The following is a 13,771-nucleotide window of genomic DNA, read 5'->3' as shown; positions in this document are numbered from 1 at the left end:
GCCAAGCTGACAGTAAGTTACAGCAGAGACTGGCTTATGGTCATCAGTACAGTCTCTGCAGGGTCATCTGGGGACATTTTCTTGTCTGGGAAGGAAATTTTAATCATTCTGTTCCTGGCTGTTGAAGAAGTATTTGGAGTATTCCGGTCCTTGCACAGAAGCCTCAAAACTTGCCCTGTGCTGTTTTGCATTGGTGCCCTGGACTGAGGCAGCTCTCAGCTTGTCTGTGTTCATCCACTCAGAACACTGGCCCTGGCTGTGCAGCTGCTGAGTGACCAGAGTCTTCCTTCAGCCCTACTTTCTGTCTTCCTTTCTGATCTACTTTAGCACAGGACTTGCTGTATATACTAAATGTAACTTCCAGTGAGACACAGAAAAATTAGGAAACAGACCAAAATGCACGTGAATATACCTTAACAAGAGAAATGGGCCATGCCTGGAAAGGAAACCAGGACTACTGATAGTGACTTGTAATTGCTGTCCCCCAAATGCTGAGCTGCTTCAACTCTTTCTTACAGGAGGTGCGAATGCTTTGGTTGTTTGAGGTTTGGGGGATGGATGGATGGATGGATGGATGGATGGATGGATGGATGGATGGATGGATGGACGGACAGCTGTGGAGGAGTGCAGTTCAGAGGCTGCCCAGCTGCCTACCTCTTGCACAGTCCACTGCAGTTTTGGCTGAAAAAATTCAGCACCCCTTCATCTACTCGTCATCAAATCCATTGGTAACTCTGAAAGTAATATCTGACCTTTTGATGCAGCAACACTTTGCCTGCTCATTAGTGTCAGAGTAAGTCTGCTCAGGTGTCAAACTTCTTCCTGGCTGGTCTTGACACTATTGTGTCATTTACTGATGGTTGTCAAATGTGGAAGCGGAAACCTGCAACAGCTGAAGGTATCTTTTTTTTCCCAACAATGTACATGTCGATTAAACCAGAGCTCTGTTGCCCAGGCAGTGCTATCACTGCCCACTCTGTAGTCTTCAAGTCCTTTTGTGGTCTTGAGAACATGGGTAATAGCTGTCCTGTCACAAAAATCTGTCATAACCCTGAGCATGGGAGTAGTGGCGTAATGATCCTCATGACTAGTTTGGGAATATGAATTCAGTACATGCAAGTCTGTGCACTGAACTTTCCATTCATAAAAACTAGCAAATGTTTACCTTAAACAGTTCATGATTTGTCTGAAATGTTAATGCCAACTATGTCTTTTCTGGCTGATATAAAATAGGTACTACTAAACTTTGTTAACAATTCTGTTAATGAGTGGCAAGCCATAACATCTTGCTGACTTTGAATTTGAAGCTGCTAGATTTGAAGTCACTAGGTTTCAAGACTAGGAAGTTAGTGGAAGTATATGGGTATCACTAAAGCCAGCATGTACAACTCTACCACAAAAGGAGCCCATTGTATAGAAGCTGAATGATTTTAAATTAACTCTTGAGAAAACCTGCGGGTCAGCTTTTAAACAAAAAGTCTGACAATGCTGAGATGTGTTAAGTGGTTTGGAATTGGTGATGCATCCATTTTCTGTAGCAAAACTTTCTCACCGTGCAAACTTTCAGAAGGCTTCAGTTAAGACAAGAAAGACAACTTTCTTCCAAAAAGAACAAACTTGAGTCTTTAGTCAGGGTATTTGCACTCTTAAGTCAGCGTACTCCTTTTTTTGGCAATGTGAAGATCGGAAGGCTAATAGCACGTATTTCAGTAACTGTGTTGAACGTGTGCTGAACTTTCCACCTCTTCTCAAGTTGTCTAAAGTCCAGGGAAGTCATATGTTTGCTACAGATACTGCCAACACTGACAAGGTTGTTTTGTTTTTTGAAGAAGGGCTGTATTCTCCAAGGCTCATTTTCCTAGGGAAGTTCTGTGTGGTGATGTCCAGAAGCATACATTCCCAGTTATGTGCCATTAACAAATGAACTGAGGAAGTGTATTTTGTATGAAAAATAAAAACCAGAACAAGGGGTAGACTATTCCTGGTATTGTCATTAACTGTGCAATGTTGGATAAAGTAATTAAGTTTTAAATGAGTCTCTTGTGGTCTCTGCAGAGGTGAGATTTTAATAGTTCCCTTGTTTTACAATTAAGGATCAAAGAGTTAATACTTGGACAATTTCAATAATCATCCTATGTGCAGCCTGAACTTTCAGTGAGGAAAGTGAATTACCTCCCTGGTTCTGTTCAAAGTCAGTTGAACAAAATATAAATTTAGAAAAGGTTCTGAATGTATGAGAGAGGGAGGAAAAAAACCCATTCCCTTCTGATGTTAAATCAAATCAGATCTTTAAATGGTTCATAGGCCTTAAAAACTATTTTGTTGTAATTTCTTTTGTCCCCTAAAGTAATTCTTGTTTTGTTTTGTGTTGATAGATGACTCCTAAATCAAAAAGGAAAAGCATCCACAGTAGAATGCTCCGGCCAGTGTCCAGAGCTTTTGGTAAGTGAGAATTCCTTAAAACCATTTTGTTTCTTTGCTTGCCTGAGTTGGTTCTAGATGGTCCTTGATTGAAAAGCACAGGTGACTCTCCCTCCCTCTGGGCTGCATTCATGGCCCACATTGGCTGCTTTGTTTTGGGACTCTGCTAATGTGTTTAATAGTAAATAGTTGCTTACAGTGCTCTGTCTGCTCAGAGGTACTGTGGCTAAGTTCCCTGAATGTGCTTATAATTGTTTGCCACCAAAAAGAGGAATGGCGCTGTCTTTGTTTTAAATATCATGTTAAATCTAATTAGAAAGTTTTGATTTCTCTTAGAAATGGAATTTGATCTAGATAAAGCACTGGAAGAAGTACCTATCCATATAGAAGACCCACCGTTTCCTTCCAGCAGACCAGACAAACGAACTTCTGGATTAATTTCAGAGCTGCCATCAGAGGAAGGAAGGAAACTGGAACACTTTACAAAATTAAGGCCAAAAAGGAATAAAAAGCAGCAGCCCAGCCAAGCAGCAGTGAGTCTACATTAAAATATTGCTGGCAATATTATGTGTTGATTGCTCTTTGCTGTGAGTCAGGTCTTGCAGTTAAACGAGGACAATGGTTGAAGGTGTAAAAGCCATAAGCAGCTACTTAAATTTTCTTCTGGTATGCATGTCTTTCAGTGTGCTATCTCTATTGCACTTCTTTTGTCTTGTTTGACACAGCCTAAATCCAGGATATGTTTTATCCTTTCCTATTTTGCCTTTTTTTTTTCTTTTTTTTTCATTGAAGGAGTTTCAGGAGGTGCTCGGAGCTTTCACAGGAAATGCGCAAAATATCATGAGACTTTTCAATTACATTGCAAGGGTTTGTTAAGTCCTAATCCTTTTTTCTGCCTGCATTAAGATGTGGTAACTTGGTATGAATTCTTATTTCTATCAGCTCTCAGAGGAGCTACTCTCTGACACCCAGCTTCCCACAGCTCCTAAACTGAAGATGGTGTTTGGGCCAGCAAATCTGCATAGTCACAGATCTGCTTTTCATGCTGGAGCCTGCCTTGGAAAGGCAAAACAGAAGAGCACTGTCTGTTCACGAAAGGCGTTGGTGTGAACTCAATATACGTGCGTGGAGTTCCCACAGTTCCATTTCCTTGGCACACCGCATCAGTAAAGATTTATTTCTGTGTGTCCTTGGGGTATGTAAGGACAGATCTGGAGGAGTTACAGAGTTATCTCACAGCAACAGAGCACAGCTGATATGATAAGTAGCCCTATCAAGGGGCAGCCTTTGCCCCTCTCTCTGTTAGGCTGCCTCATAATGCCTGTGGCCTCTTCTGCTTCCTGAGGATTTCCAGCTGAGAGGATCCTTGAATATTTCCCTAATGCTGGGAAAGATCACATCAGAAAGTGGAGTGGTTTTTGTACCACTTGGAAAGGGAGAAACATTCAAGCAAATTGAATATTCAAGCCAACTTTCCATTCCCTTGTGCTTCTCTGGGAAGGTCAGAGGAAGCAGAAGAATGGATTTGTCTCCATGTAGTGAAAACACATCTGTGTTTACTTCTCCCACTTCCATTGCTGCAGAAGGCACATGTTCTCCCAGTTGCTTCCCAACTCAGTGCATCCTGTGCCATCAGCACAGGGAGGTGGAAGGATTCGGGGTGTGGGAGGGGCAAGTGCTTCACTACCAGGCTTGGAACTAGGACATGCAGTATTTTCTTCAACAGCAACAAAAAGGTCACTCCTTGTAGAGGAGAAGTCTTACTTCCCTGATAGATAGTGCCGTGTTGTGGGAATGCTCATTCCTATTGAACTAATTAGGAAATTGGGAGTTTATTTAGTTGCAGAAATTGAAATGAGCTCTTTTTATTTAAATTCATTTGTCCCTGTCTTGTTTTTATGAACCATTTAGTTCCTTACTAGTTCGGACCTCAAAATGAGTCCAAACAAACTTTTGAAAGACTTGAGATGTTTGTTTTGATGCTTCTGAAAATGAAACAGACAGATTTTGGAGGTCAGAGTAATGAGTAGACTGTGACAGTGCTTGCAGAGTTGATTTGCTGCTGGTTTTGCCACTTCAAGAATACAGAAAGCAGTGCTTAGGGAAAACATTTGAAATATGAGAGGCAAAATCTTGACCTTTCCTGCCTCTTAAAGCACCTCTGTTGGGTTGTTTGCTGTTCCCATTATTTGTATTTAGTAATTCAAGGGGTCTCAGATGATTGTAGCTGTACTTCTCTGGTTTTGCTGGAAAACAGGTTTTTTCTTTGGAAGGTGAAAAATGTAAGAAAAGAAAGGGGAAAATGGAGAAAAAAGAGAAACAAACTTTTAACTTGAGTTGGGTGGGCAGGCAGAAGAAAGATTTATAGTTTTTTCAGAGTTTCTACTGGAATTAGTGTTTAGAGAGGGGGAAAATGACATGAAAAAAAAAACTCAAAACCATCCACTCTCAAGTAGTTTTAACTTTGAAACAAAATGATGAAACAGTTGTTTATAATTTAGATTTTTGTGAGATCTTAACCTCATGAGTCCTTCCCTCATGTGTGAAAATTTAGTACAGCAAAATAGATGACTCTTTAATGGATGAAAGAGATTGTGATTCATCTTACTTATTTCTGCTTCAAAGCCAGTTTTTCCCCTAACAAAGAAACATGCTTGCTTTTAAACTTAAGCTAAACAAGAGATTAAAAAGGACAAATGAAGACTTAGCACTTTTCTTTTTAGAGTTAGGAGGGTAAAACACAAAATAAACCAGACCTCTCTCTTACAGTAAATGCTAATAGTAAAAATTTTTACAATAAACACTTATAAGAATATCTTGTGCCTTGAGGACCTTATTAGACCCTCCACATTTCTGTACATCTTTCATCAAGTTTTAGGAACTTGCCACTGTTTCAGGTGCAAATAGTTTTCTCTTTATGAGGTAGATCTCATTTACTATAGATCATTGCATCCTAGGATTAGTCCCCTTTCAGGAGATGCTCTTGCTTTTGATACTTCCATGTTAATCCCTGCTATCTGGAGGACTCCAGTATCAGTATGAAGTGGTTTCTCACTTCTGTTAAAATGCGTCACTCGCTTTTATTTTGTGTTTCGATTGAGATGCCAGTGATAAGAGGTTTGTGACCAAGACCAACCCAGATGAAGGCATGTGCACTCCTGCCTACTGTGAGATGTTCCAGCTAAACAAGTTCTCTACAGAACATACCAAAGATGGCAGAGTTGGAAATCTGATAAATCGTTGTGCTAATTTAGTTCTAATTGAGAACTGGCAACAAAGCAGTCATTACCAGGTAGGCTGCTTTCAGATCAGCGTTAGATTGCTACAGCAGGAATCAATAAAATATTAACTATTATCTTTGATAACAAAATAACAGGGTTCAGGAATGGAAAGTAAAAATTTCATGGCTCTGTCAAAGCACTGGTTCACATGAAGCCCATTATTCTGACTTAATGAGATTTGGGTTGATATTAATAGCAGGTTTTAAAAGTAGTGAAGCATAGAAAAGAGTTTGTATTCCACATCAGAAGGGAAGTTAGGATTACTCTGGAGTTATGGTGGCTTCTAGGAGATTCCTTGATTTGAATTGTTTCAAATTACAAAGTCTGTTATTTTGTGTCCTGGTCCCCAGCACTACCCAGAGTACAACTGGGTTGGGTCTTGGGGAGTCCTCTGTAGTCATCTAAAAGGCTTCCAAGTGGCATTTAAATTAAAGGAAGTCTCTTTACTAGTAACAGAGCTTTTCCACATCAAAGCCACGTACAAGAGCTAGGCCACATGAGAAATACTCCTAGGAGACTGCTTGTTTCATCTTCAGGAGGCTGCAGAGTCACCAGCTAAGCCTTTGTGGTTGGCAGGTATTTTAAAGCCAGCCTGGTTTATATGCCTGAGGTCATCCATGTTCAAAATGTGGACACTGAAACCAAAGATGGGGAGCAGGTTTGCTGTTTTCAGACATTGAGCTAAAGTCTATGCTTGGTTTCTAATGTAGAACATCTGATTCTGTATTTAGAGTCTCTGCTTTTGGAAGTGCCAGACTGAATGAATTAGACAAGACTTTATTAGCCTGCTGGCACTCTGTTTCTAACTCTCTTAGTCCAAATTCCAGAACATAGGTTTTTCTCCAAATGGGGAAACAACTAGCTGTTGAAAATACTTTCTCTTCAGGTCACAACCTGATCAGTATTTATTTTTTCTGTGTTTTGTTGCTTGTCTGACTGACCTAGTGCTCTATTCTCTCAAGCCCAAGGCATTTGATTCCTGGCTTCATGCATTGCAGCATCCAATTTGTCACTGTTGTTTTGGGTTACTTTGCATTTGATGCAATGCATCAGTTGGCCTGGCTAGAGGGGGAATTCCAGTAGTGACTCTGCTGTCTGCACTGAATTTTGGTTGGCACACATAATTTTTATGATGTCTTAACTCTTAATTATTATCACTGGAGCAAACATGCTTAGATTATTGTATAACAGATAGTTTTTTCTTCTGACAGGTGTCTGCTGGAGTTCCACCAGAAGGGGATCAGAATGGCCTCATGGGAAGAGTGGATGAAGGTGTGGATGAATTTTTCACTAAGAAAGTGACAAAAATGGATTCAAAGTAAGTTTAAAAAAAATAAATTAGAAGTTATCTTCTTTAAAAGTTCGTCTTGATAGCTGGGCAAGCAGCACTTTCAAGCTGTGTTTGACTCTTGTTCCAAATATCCAGTGTTTCAGCTGTCAAAGTCAGAAAATACCTTGGTAGACAAGACGTTGTGAATTCAATTACCTGCCCTTAAAAGTGGCTACTTTGAAATAAATTGCTTTAAAATACCATGTTGGAGGGATTTATGACTAATGTGCATTTTTATAATTCAGTTGACTTAATTTTATCTTTCAGTGAAGCTTGTTAGAGCTGAAGTAGAGCTTTGTATTGGTTGAGAGTCTCCCCAGTGCTCGTTGTACACATGGGTGTTTCTCTCTAGTGAGGAGTGCTGTTGGGTACAGTGTTTTCATAGATGGCAGTATATTTATGCTGGTTTTTAAATAGGCTAAAGATGTGTTTCACTAGTTTGTGCTATTCCAGGTTTAAGCAAAACATTAATCTGAAAGATGCCTCCTTCTTTATATAAGGGTTATAGAGCTTATGCAGTTGCTTTGGAGCTGGCTGTATATTTACAGAACCATGCATGCAGATGTTCTTGAATTCATGCATGTTTGTGCACATGCACGCACAAAATATTTCCATAACTAAATGAGAAAGCCAGGGTGATTTCCAGGCAACTTATAATGACCCTTTGTGTGCTGTATGTGACATCCATTGAGGAAAAGAGTAAGTGTTGACTAGTAGATAGCTGTGCCAGGAAAAGCAAATGTTCACTATGGGTTATAGATGTCTGTAGTGACACGTGAAGCCATGTGTGGTGTACTATATAGAGGGATTAAATTACGGTATCTTTGAAAAATGTCCTAAGCAGGTTAAGTTCAGAGTGCTCTCAGGCATGCAATGTCCTTGGGTGCCTGCCAGCTGCTCTTTTCAGATGTCCCTGTGAACATCCCCTGCACCATCCCTGTCTTTATTTGGGACACCAGTGGCTCTCTGTCCAGTTTGGGTGCTTTTATGTGAATGTGTATGCCTCAGCTTTGCCTTTAAGTGTGAATACTCTGCTCAGAAGATGCCTCTAGAAAAATCTTAGTGGCAGGTGGGCTCTTTAGGGATTAGTTTTGCTTGTTTGTTCTTTTGGTTTTTGTGGCTTTTTTTTTTTTTTTTTTTTGAGGATGAGCATCTGCACTGTAAAAGTGACCTCTGTATTCCTTACTGAGAGAAAGTGGCTGTGAAAGTGGCTGTGCCAGCTAGTTCGTATTTCAAGCATGGCCCTTAAGGAACAGGATCTCCCAAAAGTTGTGTTAAACATATGCCTAGATCAATTCTTCTCCTTTTACTAATGGGCAGGTACAAACCACAGGCAGTGTGCTCTGGAAACAGAGCAGACTGAAATTGTACGTTGTGGTGGGTTGACCCTGTGCCCACCATAGCTGCTCTGTCACTCCCCTCCTGCTGGACAGAGGAGAGAAAACATAATGAGAGACTTTTGGGTTGAGATTAGGGCAGAGAGAGATGTTTTGCCAGTTACTATCATGGGCAAAACAGACTCAGCTTGGGTGAAAATAATTTTGCTATATTACCAATTAAATCAGACTATGATAATGAGAAAAAAAAAACAAATCTTAAAAATACCTCTCCCCACCACTCCCTCTTTCCAGGGCTCAACTTCACTCCTGATTTTCTCTACCCTTTCCTCCCCAGGGGACAGGGAACGGTGGCTGCAATCAGTTCATCACACATTCTCTGCTGCTCCTTCCACTCCTGTAGACCCCCTACTACCAAAACTGACCATGCAAACCCAGTATATACATGCATAGACAGCTTGGTTAGAGCTCTGTCTGGTGTTAGAAACAGCTGGATGCACAGTGCAGAAACAACTGCACGAAGCAGCACAGGAATCCTCAAGATGATATGATCAATGCTAGTTGTCCTGTTTTTAATATAGAGACACCAAGTAATGATTGGGCCTAGGGCAATAAATGGGTCATATAAAAGATTAGCTGGGCCTGGAAGTAGTAATTCGATACTATTTAAAAAAGGGAAGAGGGAATTGGAGAAAAGTTTGAAATGTTTGTCTTTTTTAGGAGACCATCAACTAAAAGTTCAGACAGCAGCGAGCACAGTGAAGCAGGTGATGAGAAGAAGAAAAGGGACTCAAGGAAGAGTGGTTTCCTTAACTTAATCAAATCAAGAGGCTCCAAATCTGAACGCCCCCAGACTGTGTCGGTGGCAGAGGAGCCCTCTTCACCCAAGGTTGCTGCAAAAAGTCCAGCTTTAGACACAAGCAAGAAGGAGACAAAGCCTGCAGAGCAGAATGGTGGCACAGAGCGATCTGAGGAATTAAAGACACCAGACTCACTGGAGGAGGGGCAGACAGATGATGTGGCAAAAGCTGAGAGGGGTGACAGCAAGGGAAGCCCCCAGGGAGGCCGGAGGTACGGTGTGCAAGTGATGGGCAGTGGACTTCTCGCAGAAATGAAAGCCAAGCAGGAGAAGAGAGCAGCCTCTGCTCAAAAGGTGAAGGCAATATGATTTCTTTTGAGTTGTTAAAAAAAAGAGAAAAACTGTGTCTTCAGGAGAGGTGGGTTGGGACTGCAAGGGTTGGTGGCTGGGGCTTGACACATCAGTCATGCTTTCCAACAGGGATTATGGTGTTCCTGCAAGTGACTTGTTCTCTGCTGTGTTGGTTGAGCATGAACAGCACTGTCTGCACATGTGGAGCAGGAATTGCACCCTTAAGCCTGCACTTTCACTCCCCATGGGGAAGGGATGATGCCTACCCTTGCACTTGGTGTCAGACCATCACAGACACAGAAGAAAACATGTAATTGTTTGCACATATCACAGAATAACTTGGAGGCAACTACTAAGCCCAGCTCAGTGTCTCCACTCTGTATGATGTGTGGTTTGTTTACAGTTCAAACTGGAATTGCTTCAGAAAAGGTAAAACTAGGACAGGCATCTTACTGTGTGTTCCTTGCACACCAGTACCTCAGGTATGTGGCAGAATTAACTACAGCAGTGGCTTGGCTGTGCTCTTCTCTTTCAGAAAATGATGTAGACAGATGGAGAGGTCTGCTGTATATTAAATTATATATTCCATGCAGAGAGGTAAATCTGGCTACCAGTCACTGTTTACAATATTTGGCATATACTTTTCTTGTTGCACTTTTTGATTTTTGTGTCCTTTTGTACCCACCTAATTAGTTTTATGCCTTTGATTTATATATTTCAGATACTAACAATGAAAGAAAATAACCTGTTGAAAATTATTTCCAATTGTCTGTCTAGATTCACTTTGCTCTCTGTAATTTTCTCTTCTGTGAAGTGCTGATCCTGGGCAGGAGCTCTGCTTCACTCTTCAAATGTACAGAGTGGAATATCCTTGTGTTCCTTCAAAGCATTCTGTGCTGGCCTATTTTGCCTGATGCCCATTTGCCATTGGTCTTCCCCGTTATTATCCTCTGCTTCCTGCAAGCTGCAATTGGCATATTGCACAAGTACCAAAGAATCAGCCTTTTTTCACCTCTCTCCTCCTCCTCCATGTGCAGAGCACTCAGATGTTCTCCACTTGCCATCACTGTCCCCTGTAATTTAAAAGGTGTTACCTTACAACAAAGCTCATCTCATGCTTTGTTGTGTTTTCCTTCCTTTAACACTACAGAGTTGTCTTGCTGTGGCCAAGCAAGGCACCCAAAGTCCATTTTTACCTTTCTTCATGCTCATACAGTGCTTGCCATGATGTGTGAGCTGTTCCTGCAGACACCAGAGTCTTGTCGTAAGCAGATTCAAATTAATACAGTTGTCTATGGATCATTAAAGGGATCCTCAGTGCAAAACCAGTTTTTCTGACGAATGACCAATTCGCTCCTTTCTCACTGGTATTAAGTAATGTCCATGAATAGTCTAATTGACTTCTAAAGCACCAAGTTTTCAAATAAAATGCCATACAGTTTTGAAGAGTATTATACAACTTATAAAATACCAAGCTATTCCAGATTACATGGATTTTTACAGGTGCATAATTGTTTATGCTTCATGCTCTTTTGGTTCTTAACACTTGCTATCTGCAGTGAGTCAAATCTGGAAGGACATGACTGATGTAGAATATTAGTATCTGTCATTTTTGTCTAAGTAGGGAAGGTAAAAGTTCTCTTCAGTTGGTGAGCTTTCATAACATTAATTGAAAACTTCAATTTCATCCATCAGAAGTAAAAGTTGTTGCCTATTCCAAGGTTTTGGGGTGGTTTTTTAACCACATTTAACTTATTTACTGGCTGGAAAGCTTAGTCTTTTTATTTCAGGTTTAATTTACAAGAAAATATTAATATTTTTATTATTTTTATACAATTTTATATTTATGGAATGCAAAACTCTGTCTTTATACATATACGTATATTAAAAGAGTGACAATAAAACTGAACTGAAATAGGAATCTGTACCCAGTGTACTCAGCAGTGTACTGAGTTATCTATCCTTAATGTTGTTCAGAGGAAACAAAATTGAAGTGCTGTTCAAAAGCATTTTTCATATACTTCATCCATTGCAATATCAAATAACTTAGGTTTGTACTTTTATTCATGAAATCATACAGTATCCTGACACTTGAGCTGCAGAAGACAGCATCCCACTGCTATGTTGTTTAGAATGGTTATGATATCAAGTTCTGTAATGTCTTCAAATTTATCAGAATTTCAGTATGATAGAAAATTGTATTTTCCTGTAAGGTACAGATGGCTGCTTATACTCTGAGCTATTTTACATGAAAACAAAGCCAGAAGGAATTTACTATTTCATTCATACCCTACCACAGTCTTGTTACAGATAAAAGTCATGAGCAGGTGCAGAGTAGATGGAAAGATGGTAACTGCATTTTTGTTTTCTTTTGCTTAGAATACAACGTGGGAATTGGCACTAATGGTAGAATCAAGTATTTTCAGATCAGTGTTGCTTTAAGGTGCACAGAAATAGATCTTTTAGCTCCATCTAGTGTTAAACACTGGATTTTTAAATACTTGGAGCGAGGAAACCATCATTCACAGCCTGTTTATTCCCTCTCAGTGGCACCCAGCTCTGCAGTGTTTCCCCGCCTTGCACGAATTCCTATTAAAAATACAGCCTGGGCATTATTTATGTACATGATGAATTCACCTGCATTGATCTGACTTCTCAGGGTAAATTTTTGCAGCCAATGTTTAGTATTTTCTGGGGACCATAAGCTGTTTGTAATGTGTGTACAGCAGGTAGCCAAACATGCTCAAATCCTAATTTCATTTTTAAGTACTACACTAATAGGTGCCAGCACTGACTTTTCTACTTGTCTTGGTGCATGGTCATATTTCCCCAGTAGTCCCATAATTAGAGAGGGAGGAAGGAACTACAGTGAAATTAGTTTCATACAGTCATGCAGCTCTCCTAAGTAATTTACTATAGCTAAGTGTTAGGCATTTTTCTTCAGTATTTACATAAGAAAACTAATTTCTCAGTGAAAGTTCATGAGAATTTACATTCCATTAAAAGATTGTTGCAAAAAATATGTGTTTTTTCCAAGGTACAGAAGAAAAATCCAACAAAAGGGGAGTCGTATTCCTTTTAACAATATATAGCCAAGACTGTCTCACAGAAAAACGTGTAACTTTAGGAGGTGAACAGGTGAGAATTTAGCCAAAATATCAATGTCAGTCAAGAACTGGGTATAAAAACTGAGTTTCTGCCCAGTGGCATAAAGCCCTAATGTTTCTGCTATCTTTGGAGGTGACTTTGTTTTGTCTGTATGGACACCACAGCTAAATGTTCTGGCCCTGCAAGTCACAGCATTTCTAAAGTTCATCTGTCCAGAAGACTTCATTTTATCAGGGCAGTTTTTACAGTACAGGAAGCTTAATGATTATTCTAATAGCACCCTCCTTAATGCAGTGTGCCATTTTAAGTGTTCACCTCTTCTTAGAGGAGATGTTGGGAGATAGCATCACCCTGCCAGGTCTTATACAGGAATGGCAAACACTCAACATCTCCATTCTCTGTTGTATTGAAGAGAGGCTTTGTTTTAGGAGCTGTGAAATTACATGAGCAAAGTGGAGGTATCCGTAAATCTGTAAGGCCAATTACACTGTCTTCTGCATCACTCCTCAAAATCATCTTCTCTTGAAATGCCTGAGAAAGGAACATGGCCAGCATGGATATTTAGAGAGAATTTCTTTCTGCTTGTATTTGAAATACTATTTTCACTCTAAAAACATCAGTGTTTCTGAAGTAGGTATGTACTCCTGCTACTTGTAAGCATTTTATTCCTTCCTACGTTTACAGTTTACCTCATTTTTAACTACATGCTATACTTAGCAGTCTTTCAGATCATAACCCCAAAAGGGCAGTGGTCATGTTTGTACGCTGTGTGGCACACGGTAGAGATTTCTGAATGCTATGGCAGGGACAGTCAGAGTTGGTGTTGGAGTAGTAGGAGTGACCTGAACGCATCAGCATGACTTATGCGTGGGTGTGTAACCAAATGCAATGGTCATCAGAACAAATCTTTTGCTTTAAGTCATTTGCCCTACTGTCTTGAAATACTAAATAAAGATCAAGATTGAAGCTGCCCACCTACAGAAGTCTATCCCTACTTTCATAGTTTTAAAAAATCCCTCACTTTTAACCCTAGTGTTATCTTTACAAGGCTTTCTCTCTTGCTGTATCCTGCACCTACTTCTAGGCGCTTTTGTGGAATCCTCTCATTTGTCCTTCTGCCTAAGCTTTAGCAGCAGGTAAGTCA

The 13,771-nt window shown here is 40.2% G+C and overlaps 1 protein-coding gene across 1 annotated transcript in view; it reads left to right on the top strand.

Annotated features, from left to right (window-relative positions):
- CARMIL1 (capping protein regulator and myosin 1 linker 1) overlaps positions 1-13,771 on the top strand; it is a 191,067-nt gene that overhangs the window by 165,464 nt on the left and 11,832 nt on the right. Inside the window, exons 30-33 of the mRNA XM_062487400.1 lie at positions 2,376-2,442; positions 2,758-2,954; positions 6,914-7,020; positions 9,090-9,507. Coding sequence (XP_062343384.1) covers positions 2,376-2,442; positions 2,758-2,954; positions 6,914-7,020; positions 9,090-9,507 — 789 coding nt within the window. The remainder of the gene's footprint in view (positions 1-2,375; positions 2,443-2,757; positions 2,955-6,913; positions 7,021-9,089; positions 9,508-13,771) is intronic.

The sequence above is a fragment of the Cinclus cinclus genome, chromosome 1 (genome assembly GCF_963662255.1).
Source record: "Cinclus cinclus chromosome 1, bCinCin1.1, whole genome shotgun sequence".
Taxonomy (NCBI): Eukaryota; Metazoa; Chordata; class Aves; order Passeriformes; family Cinclidae; genus Cinclus; species Cinclus cinclus.
This window is presented reverse-complemented; position numbering and strand designations above follow the sequence as displayed.